General features: G+C 38.5%; 1 protein-coding gene across 5 annotated transcripts in view; it reads right to left on the bottom strand.

Annotated features, from left to right (window-relative positions):
- Window positions 1–22,826, bottom strand: part of Arhgap15 (Rho GTPase activating protein 15) — a 611,414-nt gene that overhangs the window by 64,768 nt on the left and 523,820 nt on the right. For all 5 annotated transcript variants that reach the window (XR_004118571.1, XM_031370150.1, XM_031370149.1 and 2 more), the window contains exon 13: window positions 4,346–4,451. Coding sequence is in view for 4 of the 5 variants with exons in the window: in XM_031370150.1 (XP_031226010.1) it covers window positions 4,346–4,451 (106 nt within the window). In the remaining variant the exon portion in view is untranslated. The remainder of the gene's footprint in view (window positions 1–4,345; window positions 4,452–22,826) is intronic.

Here is a 22,826-nt window from a genome sequence, read left to right as displayed (position 1 = left end):
AGAGAGAGAGAGAGAGAGAGAGAGAGAGAGGGAGAGAGAGAGAATAGGATTTGACTCTGATTTCAATTCAGAATGAGGACTTTGGATACTCTTTAGCCTGAGCAGTCATTAAATAAGAAGATGCTTAGTGTAATCCCTGTAAAGGTTCTGGCTTTGCTGGATGATTTCACTCCACCTTTTAGTCCAGCTGTGCTGAAGCAAGCTTTTGCAGTTGGTAGCTTCTCTGCTTTGAGGGCAGAGTTTAACTCACAGTTCTGGAAACTGTAGTTTTTCTCTGTTGATTGTATGAAGTACGTTGAAGTATGGAGCTCAAGTGAAATTTAGAAAATCATATTTTCTTCTCCTCACTAAACTTTGACACATACACACATATTTTATAATAAACACTGCACATGAAGATCTACCAAATGCACTAAGTATAAGGAACAGTCTATGGATTCTTTCAAACATGGATATATTAAAATTCTAGTTAAATGATCTTTCTATTTAGTCCTCTCAAGCCTTGATGACATGTTACAAACTAACTGCTTATCAAAAATCTAGAAAAATACTTAATAAGATACAATTGAATATACACATCTATGCATAATTAAGCTTAGTTTATAAATTGGTCCTGGATGGGATATGGCCACACAACCCAAGAAAGGTTGGTGGCTGATGAATAACACATTTTTTTTCTCACCCATAATGAAAAATCTCAAAATGTGAATGCTTTGAAGTGACACAATAATCTCATCTAAAAATCTTAATTTAAAATATCTATTTCCAACTTTATTGAACGAAACAAAAGCTCCAACTGTGTTAGAAAGACCATTTAGATATCAGAAACATGCTTATTTATATAGGAACTGCATGCCTGGCCGTAGAGAATCTTGATCCTAACTACATAGATTCTCTGTTTCTAAAGGAAGTTAGCTAATTCTTAATATCTTTGTTTTATTCATTTTTTAAAATTTCTACTCTTCATCTTATTCTTATTTTTCTGTCAGTTGAAAAAAAAGGAGAAATAATTAAGATTAAGTAATGAATGTTTCTCAAGAGCTCTAAGACCAGGTATATCTTAGTATTAAATAATGTAATTTTTGATTTGTCTTTTGACTTTGTCCACTCAGAATTAGTAGGAACTATAGTTTTAAACTGCAACTTGAAAACCCCTTTCAAGGGGTTCAACTTGAAAACCTCTTTTATGTTGGGTAAAAATCTTGAGAGGAAAATATTAACACATCAGAAATAGTCTTGTGGTAGACATCTATGTATATTGTATCATTTAATTCTCATAACTACTGGGTATGGTATATTATTTAATCTACCTGTAGATGTCTGAGGCCATAACTGAAGTAGTGTATATACTAAGGATTTGGTTCTAAGCCTTCCTTTTCTATTCATTTAAGAGACAAGATCTCCCATTGTATCCTGCTTTCTAATACTAAAGGATGCTCAGAACTTTGAGAGAACAATGAGTACAATGCATTAGGTCATTCTGTGTTCTCTAATGCAGTGACTACTTTGGTGAGCTATGACCTAACCACCCTTGCAGCATTATCATTAAAGTGGTAAGATAGGTCTGTTCAGTGAAGTAGAAGGCAATGCATGGGTTGTAAATAGATGCAGACTAATGTGTTCAGGGCTATGTGCAATAGGACCAGAAACAACATACACACATGTTTGCATGTGCTTAAAAACAGGTCTGAAAGGGTACATAAAATAGCATTAGCTACTACTTCTCTGCAAGCTAAGAATGACTGGGAGGTGCCTTTCACTTTTTAATGTATATTCATCACTGCTCCTTACTCATGTATTTTGTGTGCAGTTGCATGTCTTACATTCACAATTAAAAATAATTGAATGGATTAGTTGAATAGTTTTTGGAAATTATTCAACCTAAATAGTGACATGGGCGATTAAGCAACTTTAATCTCACACAGCAAAACCTGCAGCTTTGGTTCACTGTTCTGTGAGCAGGACACTGACGCTATGCATGTAGAGTGAGAGCTCAGATGTCACCGAGTGTGTCATACTGTGCCGTACTAAAGGTGTCAACAGAAAACAACAACTGTTATTTTCAGATACAACATGGCCAGAATGGGGCTTTCAAACATGCTTCTATTGTTCTTCCACCAGCCTTGCCCACCTGTGTATGTGATGCTATCTTTTCTCACCTTGCCTAAGCAGAAACCCAAAGTGGTACCCCTGGCTTCTCCGTTCTTTCCACATCATACCACAAACCACAGCCCACCCAGCCTGACCCACTTGTATGATTTCTAGACTCGTTTCTCTCTAGAGTGGTGGTTCTCAAACTTCCCAGTGCTGCTCACTCTTTAATCCACTTCCTCATATTGTGGTGACCCCCCTCACCACACAATTATTTTCATTGCTTATTCATAACTAATTCTGCTACTGTTATGAGTTGTAATGTAAATATCTGTGTTTTCCAGTGGTCTTAGTCAATTCCTGTGAAAAGGTCATTTGACTCCACCCCCCCCAAAGGGGTTGAGACCCACCAGCTGAGAACCACACCTCTAAAATCGTCTTCATGTGGCCTAAACTTCTAGAGATTCCAGCCAATGGCATGCCTGCTTTCACATTTGTAATCTCTTCTCCGTTCAGGAGTCAGAGCAATCTTTTTTTTTTTATCATTCCATTCATTTACATATCAAATGATATCTTGCTTACTGGTTACCCCTCCACCAACCCCCCATCCCATGATATCCCACTTCCCAGTTACTCCTCCACCAACCCCGCCATCCCACAAATGCCGTCCCCCTCCCTTTTGCCTGTATGAGAATGCTCCCCCATCCACGCATACTCTCCTGCCCCATGCTCTAGCCTCCTGTAGTCTCAGTTTAGCCTCTTTGGTGGCTCTTCCTTGTATTTACAACAGAATCCACAAGGACCTATGTGATAAGACTTTGATTCCTGGGCTCACCTTCCTTACTCAATCCATGCTAGCCTTGTTTGTCTGCTTTCTGCTTTTCATGAGTATCAAGATAATTTGGGCCTCTGTGCCACGCACACTTTGCGTGACGGCGGTATTTGAGGCGTAAACTTCAAGGAAAGTCAGTCTCCTGCCTCCGCATTGTCGCCTGGCACCCCAAACTCAGAGGTAGCCCAGATATGTCCTCGTACTTGTGTGCTAGAAACTCACCAAGATATCATTTCTTCACAGCTAGCAAGAGAAAATTCAGACATTGCTTTCTGACCTTCACCAACGTCCCAACGTCCTAGTCAAACCCTGGCTTGGAATGTTAAGCCATTCAAACTAATTTCCTCCAGCATTGTGGGTAGGGCATTAAAGCTTACAGAATGAGAGAACTATCTCAGGACAAGATCAGGTGAAATTCTCATTCTTAGTCAACATAAGGCAGGCCATATTAGATTTACAGCTGAATCACTCCTAGGAACTAGCTTAACAAGTGTTCCCTGGGGCTAACCTCCACTAGCCCAGAAAAATAGCATAGTTGAGGAACTTACTTAGGCCCACCCAGTCTGTAACCAAAACAACAATCTGAAGAGGAACTATCTGCACCTGGCTTCTAAGCCAAGGTCACCTTGGTCAGAGCTGGCTTTCTTTCAGATTGTAATCCCTGTTTAGTTCCTGCTAAATTAACATGTATTTACTTTGCTGCTGACTCATTGTGTTCCTAACAAAAGACGATGTACCTGTACCCTGTTTTGATGTATCTTGACCATTGTACCACCTGACTCTTTCAAACCCTTCTGTATCAACTATATAAACCTGATTCCATATTTGAAAAATACACTCAGACCTTACACCACTCGTGTCTAGTCTGTTTGTCAAAGCCGAATCCCGTACACACCTGGCCAGAACCCCTCATCCCGCGGAACAAGGAACCCCGTAAGAAATCCCAGTCCATGGCACCTCTGGATGTTTATTTTGTCATTTTCCTGGGATACTCCTTTTCAACTGACTACATGAATAATGCCTTATCAAAGTGAAATTGAGAGACTGTAAGTCATGTCTGTTGGGTTGTTGGATTTGGTATATGGTGGTGCTATAGTTTAACACCTGTCTGAATCATTTCATGCTTATACCATGATATTAGATAGCAATGTTGACATGGCCCATAATGGGTCCTGGTAATGGTTCTAAAAGTCAGTCAGCAAACATTTTCATATTAAAAAAAATAAAAACTCTCAAAAGTTCCCTTTTTGGTTCTTTTTTTCTATCTTGAGTATGTTTTTTAAGTTCTAAAAGAAACTTGAGATTAGCTCAAAGGAAAGAACTCTGATGGACACATTGGAGAACCTTTGTCTCAGAAATATAAATGTTCTTCATTTAGGTAACATATATAATACAACATACTCCAAAACTTATATAACTTACTTGGTTAGATGTCCGAAGAGAATTTTCATGGTGTCGTGATTTGGTGGAGGGAGACTTCTTACCAGAGACTTCATAGTTTCAATTTTTGCATTGCTGTCTTGTTTTTCTGGAACAAAATTGAAAAGAAAGATTAGAAAAGGCAGAGATTTCACAGACAGAAAAGAAGGTTTCTGAGGAGACTTGTGAATGTCACCTAACAACTAACAGTACTGATCATTGGTTCCTATCTCACTTGTGGAGAGCCTTTTTTTTTTTGTTTTGATGCTAGATTAGACACTCTAGATCTAGATCACATTGAAACAGCAGCAGTGTGACTTTGGTGCAATCTTTCTGTTGAGATTAGATATTAATTTGCCTTTCTTACATTTCCTTTTGCAAGGCATAGGGGTGAATAATGCCTTACAAGATGTCCTTGTCCTGTAATTCTTGGAAAGGTGTACTCAAGTTAGAACTCAATGTCTGGTGGGCTGTGTAATCTCTTTAGTCCACAGGCATTCCGGAGAATGAGAGTTAGGTAAATGACAGTGAGATCAGAGACAGGCTATCTGAATTGGGAAAAGCAGTTCAAGGAGAGGTGCCCAAGTCTGGAGAAGACAAGGACACAGCCTGTGGAGAAAACAGAGACATCATGTTTAGTGGGGCTGATGACAGATTTTTAACCCTCATGATTGTAAGAGAGCAAGCTCATGTTCTTTGATACCCTCACGTTGGCAGGAGGGCATACAGTACGATAATTATAAATGTCCTGCAGTTTTTGTAGCTATTCCACAGTTGTTTTGATTCTCTGGCAAATATTTTTAAAGGAGCAAAAAACTATATTTTTAATATTTTCTATGCTTTTTTTACCCTCATATATTTTGTTTTTACCAATAACATAAGAGCATTCAGAATCCATCAAAAGTCAGGGAGGATAATGCCAGATAACTTACATGTTTTAAAATAGATAGTTGTTTAAAACTGCATATCCCATAGATTGCTTCCTTTATGGTCTTCCTGTGGTGCATACATGGGGGGAGGGGGGGGAATTTAGCCCCTTGGTACAAGTGGATGCACTTTGTACAGAGGATCCCTCCACTGTAAAGGAGGATATCTACCCCTCTTTGGCACTTCCTTCACACTGAATTTGGTGTCTCCCTTGCCAGTATGTTCTCTTTAACTTCCAACATCATCTCCTTGGAATCCCACAGAATTCTTTGCTTGACTCAAGATATATGGGAAAATGGTACATGAAATGGACACCACACCGTGCCCATTTCTCTTCTTCCTTAGTATGATAATACCACTGTGAACTGGAAGGTAGTATGTTTGGTTAAAGGGGTCCCCTTGCCAACCTCCTCTGGGGCTGGGGTGGCCACGTGATCAAGTCTGGCCAATGAGAGCCAAAGTTATGTGGAAGCTCTGCAGAAATGACGTGCGGGTTTCCTTTTTGAGGCCTTTTAGCCTTTCCCTTTTCTACTTCTTACAGTTGGGATGTGAGGCTGTACTGTGAGGAGTTTGAGAAGTGAGGCTGTCAATGTGGACCATGTGTTAGAAGCAGTGGTTCTGCGGAGCAGCGAGACTTAGGCTTCTTTGACTTAGGAAAATAATCCCTTGTCGTATTAAGGTCTTTGTAGATGGGTCACTGATACTAAGGCCAAATAGTTCCTTTTAAGATATCCTCCAAAAGCCTAATACATAATCTTCTGTTAATAGATACATGGATTTTATATAATAGGCTAGGAAAGTACTGGTTTAGAAGTTGGCAGGTTTCTTGATGCAATGTTGCAAAAGAAACATTTTATAAGGCATTCTAAGAGAATGTCCTGCTGAAGACAGTCTTTGGCTAAAGTGGAGTGAAGGCAGTCTTCCTAATAGTACTCAGCTTGGAATCTCTACTTGTCTCTCTTAAAAGCACAAAGGTCTATAAATACTGCCTTCCCCCAGTCAAAGCTTTTAGAACTGCAATGCTTAGAAGAGTTCCAACAGAATATGGCTTGGACCACACTGCACATATAGAAACAAAGGGGAAAAGAAAGAGAAAGAAACAGTTCCCCACATCTCTTCCTGGAATGACCCGTTGGTCATGTAGGGTTGTAGGAAACAGGTACTTCACAGAGCTCCTTGTGGATATGAAATCGCACACAATGAATTCAAAGATGGCGGAGAAGTTGGTCCTAGTTACCTAGACAAAGCTAGGTAGGCCTCTGGATGCCTTGTAGTTCATCTTGTATAGTCACATGCAGTGATGCATAAGGCATGTCCATTGCACAAATGCCTTTCAACCTCTGCATCCACTTGCATTTTCCTTTGATGTAGAATGACTTCTATACTGGCAAGTAATAGATTAAATGAAGGAGAAATGAATTTAGTGAGTGAAAGATAAGTGCATGGGTTAGAATGCATGGGTCTTACTTTAATTTCTGTAAGATTCTTAGTAGCTGTCCCAGAGTGTCAATTGAGAAAACACCTCCATAGGATTGGCTATGGGCAAGCCTGTAAATAATTTTCTTAATCAGTGATTGATGAGGGAGTGCCCAGCCTATTGTAGATGGTGCCATGCCTGGGCTGGTGGCCCTGAGTTCTATAAGAAAGCAGACTGCAAAGCCATGAGGAACAAGCCAGTAAGCAGAATCCCCTCAGTGCCTCTACATCAGCTCCTGCCTCCAGGTTCCTGCCCGGTTTCAGTTCCTGCTCTGACTTTCTTGGTGATTAACTGTGATGTGGAAGCATAAGTCAAAAAAACAAAAACAAAAACAAAACCACTTTTTTCTCCAGTTTGTTTTCACCATTGTGTTTTATTACAGCAAAACTAACCTTAACTAGGACATTAGCTATGGCCATGTACACACTTTTTATTCACTTCTGCTAGCATCTTAAAAGGGTAGTTTTATGGAATAAGCTACAGTAGTCAACATACTTTTCCTGAAGACTAGTGAAACTAAGAACCCTATAAATGCTTACCTTCCACCTAAACATTTTTGAGGCCCATTCTGGGTTCAGTTCACCTACTTGGAGCTCATAGCAAGTATCTATGCTTTCAGTAACCATTAAGATGTAGTTACTATTTTTAAGTGTGTGTGTGTGTGTGTGTGTGTGTGTGTGTGAGAGAGAGAGAGAGAGAGAGAGAGAGAGAGAGAGAGAGAGAGAGAGAGAGGAGGCACTCGGGAGGGGGGGTGTCGGAAAACCTGTGAATATTAGTACTTGCAGAGTCCACCAGAGGGTATCAGGTTGCCTGGAGCAGGAGTTTCAGGCAGTTTTGAGTTGACTGATTTGGTGCTGGGAGGTGAACTCAGATCCTATGCAAGCCTATTAACCACTGTGCCATCTCTCCACTCCGAGCTACTAATTCTATATCTGAGTTGTGGTCATTTGTGAACATGCAACTGCCCACCTAGCTAGGCATTAGGTAACACTCTAAACACTTTCATGATGGTGTATGAAAAGGGTCTGATTGGAGAATAGTTACATATAGGGAAGTTTATAAACTACATTGTGGTTTCTGTCTATAAGAAATGTCTTATGTTAAAAAGGTTCCATCAGGTTTCCTTCTTTTTCTACACACACACACACAATTGTGTGGAGGAGTCATACAATTGGATAGATATTTGTGGCTAAGCTATGCTGGACTACAGAAGACTGCAATGAATGACACCATACTCTGAAGAAAATCTTTCAAAGGGTTACAAAAAAGCAATGTTTTCCCATTTAAATCAACACCACATAAGCCTTTCATGGAATGTAAATAATGTAAACAGGTCTAAGTAGAAGGTGTCTACAAACACAACTGGATACATTAAAATCAAAAGGACCTCTTTTAAGTCTAGTTTAGGGTATGTCATATATGGAAATGGGAGTACCATCCATAAGCCTGGAGTGGTTCCTGTGCTAAGACTCATAAAACAGCTTACTAAGAGAGCCAGAGAGCTCAAAGATACCACAAGAGTCAACTATCCTGGGCCCATGGGGGCACACAGACACTGAACCTCCAACCAAAGTGCATGCAGGTGCCTGATCTAGACCCCTGCACACATTTGAAGAAGTTGTGCAGCTTGGTCTTCATGTGGCACCCCTAACAACTGGAGCAGGCGCTGACTCTGACTCTGTCTCCTGTCACTGAAGCCCCTACCCCTAAGTGGACTGCCTGGTTCGGCCTCAGTGGGAGAGGATGTGCTTTGGGTTTCTCTGTTTTCTTAATCATCACGATTTAAGTCCCTCCTATTCAACTAGTGTAGGAACCTTCTTCCACTGCACAGGAGACATTTCTGCACTGGTTTTCGCCATCCAACACAGATTCTAAACAATTTTCCGTCATCTCTTGACCTGCTGGCCCCCTTCTTCTTAACCCCCAACAAACTAGAATTGTAAACCAGCTTCTTCAAATGCAATTCTATGCTACTCGGAGAAGTAATATCTCTTTTACGATGTGAAATAGACTTTAATGTTATGATAAGAATGTGGCTTTATAGTCACCCTATTAGTGCTTCTTAGAGCACATTTTTTTTTTCCTAAATGTGGTTTATCTTGCATTTATCTTTAAGAACTGTCACTACTAAAACACATTTACAACCAAATTCTTTATAGGAAAGAGATAAGATAAGGTTATATGATGATGGAAAGAGTTTGGCACAGTAAAGAATCATGGGCTGGATGACCTCCAGTCAGTTTTGTGGCCTTATCACCCATGGTTTTATTTTTCTTAACTTATTTATAAGTGTGTATTAAGTCACATGTCAAAATACATTTTGTTATGTTATACAGATCCGTGGAGAGAAAAGTCTCGATTCTTCCAGTACATAATGCACAGAAGTCTTATTTACCTGATTGTCTATAGTTTTTAAACGATAGCGACATCACTGTGTGTTAAAGAGGTCACAGCACACAGCTGTTCTGAAATTTACTCTGGAATGTTAATAGATCTCGTAGGAAAGCAAGGTAGCCACTGTCTGCCAGGCTGTCCTTAGACTATGATGGTTTTCTGGTTTTCGTTGAGTTATGCTGGTTGTGCAGCGGCCATTTTAGAATGTGGTAAGATACCGACCTTGTTTATAGTAGTTGGTATCACTGGGTAAAATACCTTGTGTATCAGAATATCCTATTTGTGGACACTTGGTATCCTATTGTAAATGATACGGATCACTTACCATCATTTTTCAACTACGAAGTTAAGTTGAGGATGGGAAATTACCCAAGCTGCAACAATCCGTTGTTTGATATTTAAAATAACATACATTTACATTAGAAAGAGACACATTAGGGGAGTTTCAAAGCTCACATACTTCAAACTCATGCTATAAATAAGAAAAGTGGTTTGTCCCTGAGGACACAGACAGAAGTGCTTAGAATTTCTCCTTTGCTTTAGGTTGATAGGTAAGCTTCTTAGTATTTACTTTAAAACATAACAAAAATGTATAGACCACAGGACTTCTATTGAACCAAGTGTCTTACACATTGACATATATTAATTGCTCACAGTTATCTTCATGTAGACAAGTGTTTTTAGATTGTTATCAGCTATGACACAGAGGTACTTACCCATTAATATTGTTTCTAAAAATTATTTTTCCTTCTATGCTATCCTTAATAATTTCTTAAAAAACAGAAACAAGTCACAGAATGTGATAGATCTGTTCTCACAGGTCAGCTTCTTTGTTTACAATTCATAAATAGAGTTTGTATAGGCAGAAGCAGGAGTGCATCAGAAAGGAGACATTATCGGGGTCCTGAAATTGATCTGCAGTTGACAACTTTCACTTTAGTGAGATTCTGTGCTTCTTACAGAACCCTCTTGAGTCCAGAAAAGCAAGGTCTTAGAGTTAATTAAAAGGGAGGCACATTCTCAATATCTTTAAATACCTGGCAAGTTTAGTTTGAAGTACCAATAAGCTGTGTTTAACATTATCCAAACGAAATATATGTTGCATGTAAGATTGTTTTCTTCTTTAGTGGGGGGAGGTTCCTAAAACTAGGTTTGACCACCTAATTTCTACAAATCACACAGCAATGCCTCCGTTTATCCCCACTGAAGAGAGGGTGCTGTCTGACACTCAATCTGCAGGTTTTATAGGCAGAGCAGAATTCTACTATCCTTTCTTGAATTTTTCTCTTCAAAGTAATTTGGGAGTATCATGGTAGCCAAACACATTTTTTTTAACTTACAAATGACACAAACGTATTCTTAGGTGTCCTGAGGAAAAAAGAGCTCACTAGTTCATTTCTTTGGAATTGAGTTCTGTGAAATTTTTCTTTAAATTGTACTTATTTATGCATATCTGGTTTTATAAGTATTTTTAAAAGCCTTACCATTGTGAGTCATTTGACATGTTTCTCACTGTAAACTAGTAATAGATTCCAAATACTTAAGCATCTGTTTATATTAATTCCCTTTGTACATTTTCATGAGAGTAGAAATACTAGTTTTTGAGGTTTGATTTTTTTCACACAAGTTTCCTAACGTTCTGGTTCTTTGTATTGGTAGACAGATTAAATTTACATAAGGTTTAAAATCTCACATGAGAACAATGGGCTGTATCTGACAATTAAGGAAAACATAATCTAAGGAAATACTTTTCTCTGTTTTGAGTTTAAAGATGATTTTTAGAAAAGGCATATTATATTTTATCTAGAACACTTGTGAGACACAAAAGGGCTCTGAAGTTGAGAGAGTGTTTCATATGACATTCCCTTGTCAGTTTATTTGACCTGGACAAAATAGGAACACACAGAGCAGGGGAGAGTCCTCAATTAAACAAACACTCAAAATCCTTTAAGAAATGGGTTACAAAATCATTTTGTGATTCAGCTTTCTCCTCCTTTCCAAATTGGACAATTGTGAACCAGGAAAAACAGGCAACATGTGGCAACTTTAGTCAGCATTTCTGAGCTGTGGATGATAAACACCTCCGCCTGGCCCCAGCATTTATCTATCAGGCCTGAGATAGTATTACCACATAGAGTCACAGCATGGTTACTGTTATCATCAGAAAAAAAGCGCCAGCTAATCTTAATGGTTTGTAAAGCCGTTACCTGCACTGGTCTGACATTTATCATGATCATTTTACCACATGGGTCCTACATAGCAAAGGTCCTTTATCTGGAAGGGACATCACTATGAATTATTATTTGCAGCTAGGTAGAAAATTGTATGTTGTAGATACCTTTTCTCATTATAAATCACACAGTCACATCCCACCATTTCACCCAGAAAGCTGCTGAGCCCAGGGTTTTCGCCATAGCTTGCTTTTCTTTCCTCTTCTCTTTCTTTATAGTTTTTTTTTTAAAAAAACAAACAAAACAAAAAACAAAAACAAAAACCAAACAAACCATGACCCCCCCCTCTCTTTTTATTAAAATCTTAAACATAATTTTTTATGGTAACATTTGTGTAGTAACCACACATCTGGATTTAATTAATAATCACAAGAATTTCTGGAGTATTATATAAAAAAACTACACAGATGTTTTAGGTGTGAAGTACTTAAATGTTTCAGGTGGTAAACTGCCTGCTTGTTTTAAATGATCCTTCTCTCTCGGAACTGTCCAGGTCATCCTCTGTTCTAAACCTCATCGATCGAATGCTTATTGGTAGATAAGACAAAACTTCATAGGCTCTATTTGAAATAAACTACTTATGACATTTCTTGCCCTAAATCCTTTGACTGACAATGGGTTCTCACAGGGAGTAAAACAGTTTCATTTGGTTAGTTTGGAACCTTGAAAGACTCTGGTTTAGTAGTTTAGAATGCAGTTGAAGATTCTTCTAAACATGCTGTTGAGAAAGATGCTTAGATTTAGTCTCAAACTACCAATGTCCTAATGAAATGCATGGACACAGAATGTGGAAGAAATTAGACATAAAAGGTCTGATGCTTTTGAACCGTAGGACTGAATCAGTAAAGTAATGACATTAATCTAACAATGGAAAACTTCAGTGCACAGCCCAAGTTGTTTACCATGGGGAAAAACAAACAAATCCTCTCTTTTAAAAAGATTGAGGCAACTAATCTTCTGAAAGAGATATTTATATATTTCCTTCTTTCTCAAGTGTCCCATTAGGAATAAACAAGCCAGAAATTCTGCACTTTTATAATGAAGAGGGAGGAGCCTTCTTTGCCATTTTGCATTTAGGAAGAAATGTGCAAGAAGAATGTGACAATTTAAGCAAATCAAGATTGTTTCAAATGGATTGCAAACGGGACTTGGTGGGGTATTTTATACTAGCATGTGAAGCAAGCAGTAAATTTGAAGGGAGGATTTTCTCAATGGTCTAGTTCTGATGTATTTTCCCTATTTCTTTGTGTGTTTAAAAGAGGTTTGGATATGGTGTTTAATATTGCTATGGTTCTTTTGCAAATGAGTTCTGGAGAAATATTCACACATGAAGGAAAGCTGGTGTGCGGTACTGCTGACAGCAGCTGGTAGCTACAAATGAACTACCCAGATTCTGAGTCTGGGCTGAGCAAAAATAAAATAAAATAAAATAAAATAAAATAAGATAAAATAAAATAACACATATCATCCCAATGGGGGAAAAACCTGTCATTTATATTTTATCATTTTTATTTATTAGTTATTCTAAATGTGTGTAGTCATCAATAGTAGAACCCGCTCCCTTTGAAGAAGCCTAATCTTCGTTTTTAAAGGCTGAAACAATAGCGACTTTACTGGAGGGCATCATTTTTAGGAACCTGCATTACTTTGCCTGCACTGTCACACTGGTCCCTGGTCGTTGAATCAAATAGATATTATTTCAGATTTCCTCCAGAGTAATCTGTTTCTGTTTCCGAGGCCAGCTGAGAGATAATACTTTGCTGAATTTGAGGTCCAGGAGAGGCAGCCATTTGTGAAGCCAACCTGTACTTTGGTTGCTCACAAACAGCTGCCCACAGTTTAGTTCAATCTTCTAAAATTTCATTGTAAAATGGTGGCCTAATATTCTACAACACATTGTCTTGCAACTTAATGAAAGACTAGCAAGCCACCAACACTCTCCCCTTTATTCCTTTATAAGTCACGATGGTGCTTTTGTTTGAATTTACCACCATCTTGCCGTTGGAGCACACTCCTCACCCCCTCAACCTGGGAGCGTTTACAATAATTAGTGAGGGGCTTTGCTGCTTGGAATCTCCACCCCCCCACCCCCGCCCTTTCTGGGGAGCTGGGTGAATTGTTGAGTGCTAATGAAAGTCAGAGACTTCTAGCAGTGGTGGAGCCAGGCACTGCTCCACAGACTGTGAGCTTCCCACTGTGCGGCAGTGCACGCTTCCCGCTGTTATGTTTACCATAGTTTTAATGTCTGTAAAAAAAATTCCTGATGCAACTGAATTATGCTGTGCCCTTTTGTTTATACAAAGCTACTCTTCCTGGCCACTCGCTGCCCCTGTTTTAACAGATTCTGGTGGTGGCTGCCCTGTCTATAACAGAAAGTGCCCTCCTCAGTTTTGTGGTTATATTACCTCTTCAGTTCTAACAAGACCCCAGTTGATTTGTAGCCTGCTTTGCAAAGTCTATACAGAAGTTTTGGAGGAACACACACACACACACACACACACACACACACACACACACACACAGCCCGCTTTTGAGGCACCTAGCACAGCCATCTTCCTCTTCGATGCACTGAGATTTTATCCTAGGTCATGCTAAAGCATCAAACTAAGTCATCTGGGGTTGGCGATTGTAGCTTAAGATGCAAAGGATTTTGGTAAAATGCTCAGTGTCTTTAAAGAATCCTCTCAAAAGCACCTAAACTCACTGTAAACTAAGGAATGTGCTTTAAGATGAAGAATAAGAGACCGCTGGAGTTGTCCTTGCCTTAAAAAAAAAAAAAAAAAAAAGTTATCTCAAAGATGGCCATTCTCTTATATTGTAAATCGAATTCACCAAGTGTGATGTACAAGGAAGTTTTTAATGAGGATTCATATAACTTTTTCAATACGTTCATTTCCAAGACTTAAAAGGAGGATGCACCCCTTTCTGTTAGATAGTGGGGGTGTGGAATTCACAGCAGAAAAACAGCACTGGAGAAAGTTTAACTTTAATGTATCAAACTCCAGGTGCCAGAGTTTGAGGGAAATAACCAATAATAGCCATTTTTAACATATTTGATGGGACTGATTATGCAATGTGCAACTCTAAATGGCTTATAGCACATTGTAGCATGGTTCCATCCCATTGGCTACAGTGGGGTGCAGGCAGATGGATGACAGTGACAGGGAGTGAAGTGCTTTTGCTTAGCCGTGCGTTAAGATGCCATCCAGAAGCTCTGTGCACTGCAGACACTTCATTAGGATGCCAGGATAATGGTAAACTACCACTCAGAGTGACACCCCATTTCCCGCTTACTGAGCGCTCCAACCTCGGCAGATGTCAACAATCTCGCAGAGCTGCGGAGCAGACCTAACTTTCCAGCCACTTTGACTCCAATTTTTCCCTTCTAACAGGGCCATACATTATGTGCAATATGTAACGGCAAACACCTCACCGACAACAAAACCTGTCCAGTTCATTAGAGCTGAATGCTGCCCTGAGTGGTCTTCGCTCTCGGAGAGGAGGAGCAGGGAACTGGGGTGAGCATGCGTCCATTTGCTACCTCACTTCCAAATTTCTTGCAGTAATCCAATTTGCTGCTGATGAACTCAGTGTTAACTGTGTGGTGAGCTCTGATTATAAATGGTTACTTTCTCGATCAGGAGAGAGGTGACTGTTTCTTTTAATTAGTCCCCATTCCAATGGAGTATGGTTTTACAATTCTTTTGTTAAAAATTTAGACTCACTTTCAGTATGATTCTTACTTGTCTGCCAAGAAAAGGCGGAGTGAAGCATCTGGGTGGTATTTCCTCCGCAATGTATAACTTGAGGCCATTCACACACCTCCTTTCCAGGGATCTAGGCCAAGAGGAACTTTTTTCTATGATGTAAATCCCACTTTTTTTTTATTATTATTATAAAGAACTAAGGTATGTTTTAGATGAGTGAGAGAAAAAAAAATTCTCCCAAGTGGAAAAATAAAAATCTGAAAGCCATTATTATAATTAAGTGACAGATTCACCCTTGTGATCCAAAGTATCCTCTTAGAAGCTCAAAGGGACAAACACAGGGCTAAATTGGCTACAATGTAGCATGCTCACTCTCAGGATCATCACTTCTAGGTAAAGGCACAGTATGAAGGAGAGGCAGCAGCATAGGCCACAGCTGGGAATTGGAATGTCAACTTTCCTGGTGATACCCTCGGTGAGGAATTGACACAAAGGGTGACTTTTGGTTTGAAATGGCACCTGGCTGGCACACCTAAACCTCCTCTTGGGACTTGCCACTAAAGATGGTCAGAAACAAACTTGGCCTTTTAAAGTAAGTCAAACAGAGACTGACAGCCAGTATAGTAATAGAACTTTAAGACCAGTTTATGGGAAGATGTGAGAGGTCTGGGAAGTGTTGGTGTTGAGACCACCTGGGCTTCTGACTGGTTCAGTAAAGAGCCCACCATCCAGAATGCAGGCAGAAGCTTCCAAACCTTCTTCAACTGTCTTATTATCTATCTAAAGCTTCAGAAGTATGCTAATCAGAAGGAATATCTGTGCAAATCTCTTCCTCATTCAGGTAACAGTATTTGTTATTTTTTTCTCTTGCCCCTTTCCTAGCTACTGCTTGCCCTTTGAACTACAGAACAGGTTTTTGGTTTATATGGGGTAATTCAGAGATAGCAATATCCATGAAATACTCATGACACTGTAGGAGGAAGATGGAGAGGTTACACCTTGTTAATGGCATACACTACCACAGGTAATAGTAGTCCCTCACAAGATGCATAGGATGGAAACTGGGTGGAGACTCACAAAATACTGCTAGCTATCAATTCTTGGAATTCAAAGGATGCAAGCATTTCACCTTTTAGAGTGCCAGACCATCACTGGCATAGTGGGACCCTTTGAGAATAATGAGAACTGGGACTATCTCTTGAATCACCAGGACAAAGTCCCAGACTGGAATAGAAGCGAAAGGTTAAAGGAAACATACATAAAGTGCTGTATCCATTTCTGGCTTTTAAGATGAACATAAAGTCTACAACACATATGCAAAAACAGTAGTTCAGATAAAAGGCCTAGAAGAAGCCTAGAAGTTTCCCAGTGATCACAAGACAACTACGCAATTCAGTATCCATTGGGTTTTATGAGTGTGATGCATCGAAAACTCAGAGATATAAGAGGGGAATGAATATGGTATGATAAAAAGATACTGGAAGCTGTGGAAGGACCAAGGGAAAAGTAAAATTTAAATTCCATTAAAGGCCACATTGTTACTATAGAAAATTAGGTCAGTGATGTGGACTACAAACTGGAGAAGTTTCCCTGGAATATGGAAACATAAATAGCAATGAAGAGGACATGTTGGATATCAGATAGCTAGTTGATTTATATGTATATAAATGCTCAGGAAAAATCATAATATTTGAAAGACTAACAGAAATCTAGTGTCATGATCAAAGGTGAATTAAAGCAAATGCCTGTGAATAAGGAAAATAAAACCCTTTGTTAGTATTAAAAGTGACAGTTTCCAACACAGTATAACTAATAACTGCATAAATATACTATTGAGAAATATTTTGGTAAAACTTTTAAAAGATGAGTGTAAAGCATTTTCTTACAAGCACTGAACTCAAAACAGGACTAGAAAAATAAATTCATAGGCTTTCCTAAAACTTTTCTCACCAAATCTAACAAAACAACCAAAACAAAACACCAATAAAAGCAGCATTAAAAACCCAAAGCAATATCTAATGAGTTTAGAGGGGAAATTTTGTATCCCCCAAATTCACTAAATATTCCAATTTGTCATTTGTTAAGTCATTAGAAAGACATTCTCATTCATGAAAGATGGATAATAGCACATCTTTCTTGAAAGTGAACTTGAAACTTATTTGCCTGCCCACAGAAGGGTCTGAATTTATATCTCAAGCATAGAGACCTTGCAGGGCAAACGAAGCATCTACTTAGTTTGGATGCCAAGCCCAGGACACCATTTGCATTACTGCCCTTTGGCTTACTGTTTCGCTCATCGTACCAGGAATGCTTGACAGTTTCCACAACATAATTGAGGTGAAGATGTTGAAGATGGGCAGCAATCTTTCAAAACAATGACCAGTACTGTTCATTCTGGAATTTAGTAACAAACTTCTACTGAGCCATTGTGCTGGAAAGAGACTGCTTCTCCTTTCTCTTCCTCTGCTAAAACAAAGCTGTACAGAGGGAACAGCATGCTGACATCTATTGCTAAGAATTCCTAGTAAGCATGTATTCCTATAACAATTGTTTTGAAGAAATGTCGTGAAAGAGTAGTTAAAGTAATGAAGGAGAAAAGGTAAAGAGACAGTAGGCATTATGTGGAATTTTGTATATCACATAGATTTTAAAATTATGAAAGTTTATCCCTAACACAAGTGTAGTATGAATAGGTTAGAAGGAAACATCTCTAAATCAGCATAAAATCTGGAGTCATTTTTATACTCTCTGTGTTTTAAGTAGACTTTAAGTTAATTTTAATTGTTTTTTAAAATCTGTAGAAATAAAATAAATTTAATGTGGGTTTGTATAATAGTTTAGGTACAATATAATTATAGCTCATTCAAACAAGTAGAAAGCTTGGTAAGAAATATACCCATATATTAGTAGGGATAAATAATATATATTTTTAAATTTTTGAAATATTTCCCTATTTTTATGGCAGTATGGGTTTATGACAATAAAATTAAGGCTTGATGTTTGCAATATGAGAATCTTTGGTTTAGTTGATTTTGCAGAAAAGTAAACTCCTTACATAGGTCAGACCAGTTTTAGAAAAGTCACATGCCTTTTTTCTAAGATGTTCCTTTAGGTATTGATAGTGCTGCTGTCCCTTTTGTGCCTGTGTTCCAGAATCCAGTAGAATGTATTTGTATTGGCCTTTATTTTCTCCTGGTTGAATTATCAGGTGGAGAGAGTCTTTTGTTGGGCAAGTGCAGAAAGCAGGAAACCCAGAGGACTAATGTTTGCAGTCTGAAGAAGCAAAGCCCCAGTACTGCGTTGTGTGAACATATATTCTAGTTTTATACTCTAACTTCCAGTTCTTCCTCCATCATATCAGATTTTAGGGTATTCTATTGTCTACTGGACTGCACCTTAGAATAGTGGAATATGAAACATACAAGCCATGTACACACAACACCACTGAACAGAAGCAAAGCTGTTGGTATATTGCCAAGTTGAAAAAAAAATAGGCAGCTGCTTTCTTGTTCACAAGCACACAATTCACCACAATCCAACCTTGATTTCTCTTCTCTTTGGAAAACATACCTATTAGGGTTCCTTTTACTTGTAAAATGAAAAATGAGGTAGTTATCCAGCTAATGTACATACTTAAACCTCAATTTGCCTCAGTTTTCTGAACACTATAGATACCCAATTAGTATTCACTGATCAAATTAGCCAGGTAATTAATTGATTTCGTTGTTTTGTGGATCTCAACACACAAGTTGTGAACAGAGAAATGCTTTAGTAACTGGTAGCTGGTTCTTATGCACACTAAGCAGAGATACAAGGATCTGAAAGTCAAATCTTAGGATGGAGAAGTTGTTGGATGGGCAATAAATATTTGATTAAATGTTGGTCAAAATTGATGTTTATTTTGCATGGGGCACAAGTTTGCCGAGCTAGGGCCCCACTATAGCTGAAATGCTTAAGGGAGCCCCCTGTTGGCTAACCATAGAAATACTGAAATCTTCAATGGTCGTGTGGCTAAAAGTGATTTGGAACACAAGCTCCCACATTTGATTAAGTTCCTAAGAACTTTTCCGTTTTTCACAAATAGCTTAAAATTTTCTGTTAAAGGGTATAAAAAGACAATACCAATTTCCAGTCAATAGCTGTACATGTAAGCAATTCAGAAGTATTCTAAGCAGAAATGAACCAAGTAGTAAGTTAGTGCATATGAAAATGGGATATTTTAAAAACAGCAAAGTGATCACTGCTGTGACATTTTTCAAAGGCTCTTCTCCTAAAACCAATTTTTGGATGAATTAAGAAATAAAATAAAATAAAATAATAATAATAATAATAATAATAATAATAATTATTATTATTTTTAGATAATCCAGCCACAACCCTCTTCCCTGCCAGATATATTCCAGGACTTCAGGAAAAGAATGGTAAAGGGATGCAAATGTTTTCCCTTTCCAGCAACATATTTTTCAGAAAAAGTAAACACTGGTTCCGCAGGGAGATTCAACGTGAAGACTGTTTATTCCGTCATTTGAATAGGACGAGACCTGGCCTTTGACTTGAACCACTACCAAATTTCAGACTGTGAGGAAATTGTTCTACATTTCCTGACAAATTGAGTTAAGCAGACATTAAGTGGGCTTTAAGAAAACAAATGGCCATCTTTATCACAGGTGGACACTGATGGCTTAATGGGGCCTGGGCTGATTGTATCACTTCTAATGGCTTGCCGGGAAGCATTAGGGTTTTTGCATAAAGAACTGGCATTGCGAAGCCGGCTAACACAGACCTGTCAAGCGCTCTGTATCCCTTTGTGCACGGAAGCAGATGTTTGTATGTATACTATGAACTGGCATTAGAGCAAGCGACAGATGCCTGTCTGAATGCCAGGTCTGTGAATCTTTACAGCAGGAGCATGTTCTGAGGAGGTGCAGCCCTGCCCTCCGTCGTAGGTAATTCCCAGCGGGACTTGCTAAATCCCGGCTCCGTTTTCATTATTTGGCTTTCCGAGCAACTGGATGAATGTGTCTATCCTGAAAATGCAAGATGAGAGCCCTACCGAATTCTTGCAGATTTGCAAATAGCTCAGCTGTGTTTTGAACTTGGACTTTGCAGGCAGAGCTTTTGCACTGCAATCGCAACCGACTTACTCAGAGGAGCGGGTGGCATTACAGCTCTCTAATTAAAACTTACTTCAGTGTTTCTCTGCCAGGCTTCCCCCACCCACCCCCACCCCCGATATCTCGCTAGATTCCCACCCCAGCTCTCAAGGAAATGCAATTTGAGTTCAGAGGTTTTCCTATTCTGTAACATTCAAAACTTACACTCTGGTTGTCTGTCAACAATAGAAACAGGTAGCATGTCGTCCGTTAAACAAACACAGTGCCCCCCTCACTTTTATTTGACATTTTATTTGGCTGTGACAAATGAGCAGCAGTTGGATTATAACATAATTTGTCTTGTCTTTATTACCAGCACAAAGGACACCATTCATTAATTATTCTGCCGTTGCAGCTTAACACTGACTGGAAAGGTCCCTCTTCGGACAGATGGCGGGGCCGATGTTATTTATATCAATCAGCCAAAATCCTCAACAAGGATTACTGTTCCTGAGACTACAATGATTTATTTCTTTTTACCTCACCCTCCCTCAACCCCTTCTGCTTTCAGAAATTTCTCTATAAAAACGAAATTTGATGGGAATCTTAAAGCAAAGCCATATTTAACCTGTTAGCTTGCAAAACAACATGCACGCTACATCAGTTTAACTGCGTGACATTAGCTGCATATTTTTGAAACTGCTTGGGGTTTTTGATCTTTCATTCCACAGTAAAAGATTAAGGGAAGGTCTCAGGGCAGCAAGTTCAGAAGTTTGCCTCTTGTGTGACACTGTATTGCAGTGGCCCATGGGACCCTACAACCCTAATAAGGATATTGAGCTGTCAAGACTTTTTTTTTTTTTGGTCTCTATTGATATGAGATGATCCATCCCATTTCTGCCCATCCAGACCGTGCAGGCTTTCTATAAGATCAGCTGAGGTTTTTGACCAATATAAAAATAATAACTAAAACAAGCAAAAAGGCAGAAAAACTGTTATCCTGTTTGAACTGGGGTCAAGCTGAAGAAAGGGAAGGGTACCCTTTGATGTCTCTTCAGTGGACACCTTTGTTTAGCATCCAGAGGTGGTAGCTGGGAGGGAGGGAGTGGTTTTCTTTGCTTGTTTAGGGTTGATAATGACTCTGCCTAATATGATCACATATTAATAAAAGGCCAGGCTGAAGGCAGAGGTGTGACATTCTTCCACCTATTTTTCAGTAGTGTTTCTGAGATGCGAGTGCTTCTGAAAATCTTTGGAGAGGAGCATGTGCGCAAGAGCCTCAGGACTGTGGAAGCTGACCCACAGGAAGTTATTTTCAAAGTTCTTGATGAATATAATAAAGTTTTTTTGTCTTCAGAAATTATTGGTATAACCTTGCTCTCCGGATTAGTTTGCAAATATTAAAAGTCCCATCAAGACAAATATCAGCAACATGCAAATACCCTTGCAGGTTGTGATTAAGATTTTAAATGTATCCTTTTGCTTTTAGTTAATGAAAAACAAAGTCTTAGAGGATCTAAGTTGTAATTTATTAAACATGAAAGGCTCCTTGATGAAATATAGAAATGAGATATATTTTGCATTTCAAAGATTTAAGCTGACAACTTACTTGCATGCAAATAAGAGCAAGATTTGTAAAAATATTTGAAAAGAAATTATTCCTGAATGTACTTATTACAATAATGTGGCATGTAGATAAGAGAAACACACAGCATTAAAAGACATTCATTTCTCCAAAGTCTTAAAATTAGCTTCTTCCTGCCATTGTATATTAATGTTCTTCTTCAGGAATGCAGCATATTAAAGAACTGAACAGAATTAGTAATAAATTTGTTAATTACAAATTTAAGCAACACAACTGTGTTGTTTTCCCAATATGTTTTTTTCAAAAGCAGAATTGCTAATGCATTTTAATCATTTATGTATAAACATTTGAGGATAAAATATTCTGAAGTTTATCAATTTCAAGAGCTGTTTATTTGCTAGCAAAATAGGCCATGTTATACAACATATATCTTATCATTTCTGCTCATCAAATCCCCATTTGCTGAATGCAAATTTCCCTGGTCTAAGTGCTCTTACACCTCAATTTAAATGAATAATAGGATTGACTCTATTAAAATCAGTTTAAGGTTGCCATGGGTGACATATCAGTAGGGTTAAAATGAGAAACAGAGGTCATGGAATCAGTCCTTACAACCTGTTTTTTATCATAATGAAGCATATGTAAAATTAGATGAAGGCTTAAATAATAATATGTCACTTAGGCAGTACTTAGTTTTTTGGTCTTCTTAAAAAAAATCTTTAAAAGAAAACCACAGCACATTTCCAATAAAATAAATATGAGAAATTACACTGCTATCCATAACTTAGGAATGTATTCAGTTGCTGTTGCATTGAAAATGAAAAAGTAAGTTTTTATATTGTTATCCAACACTGACAGATTATAGATTTATAGAAATAATAGACCTGCCCCCAGAAGGAGAAGTAGCTATTACTGCAGCAATCTCCCCTTGCAAAGATCCAGCTAGGTACTATTATCAAATTGACATAGCATGTTGGAAGAACATTTAAACCCTTTACTTGAGAAAAATTTTGTGCCCCGCCCCAACTGACGAGGTTTAGGACATTATTCACAGAGTAATCAGCAAAACC

The sequence above is a fragment of the Mastomys coucha genome, unplaced genomic scaffold (genome assembly GCF_008632895.1).
Source record: "Mastomys coucha isolate ucsf_1 unplaced genomic scaffold, UCSF_Mcou_1 pScaffold15, whole genome shotgun sequence".
NCBI classification, from domain to species: Eukaryota; Metazoa; Chordata; class Mammalia; order Rodentia; family Muridae; genus Mastomys; species Mastomys coucha.
Note: the sequence above shows the minus strand (reverse complement) of the source record. Positions and strands in the feature narration are given on the sequence as shown.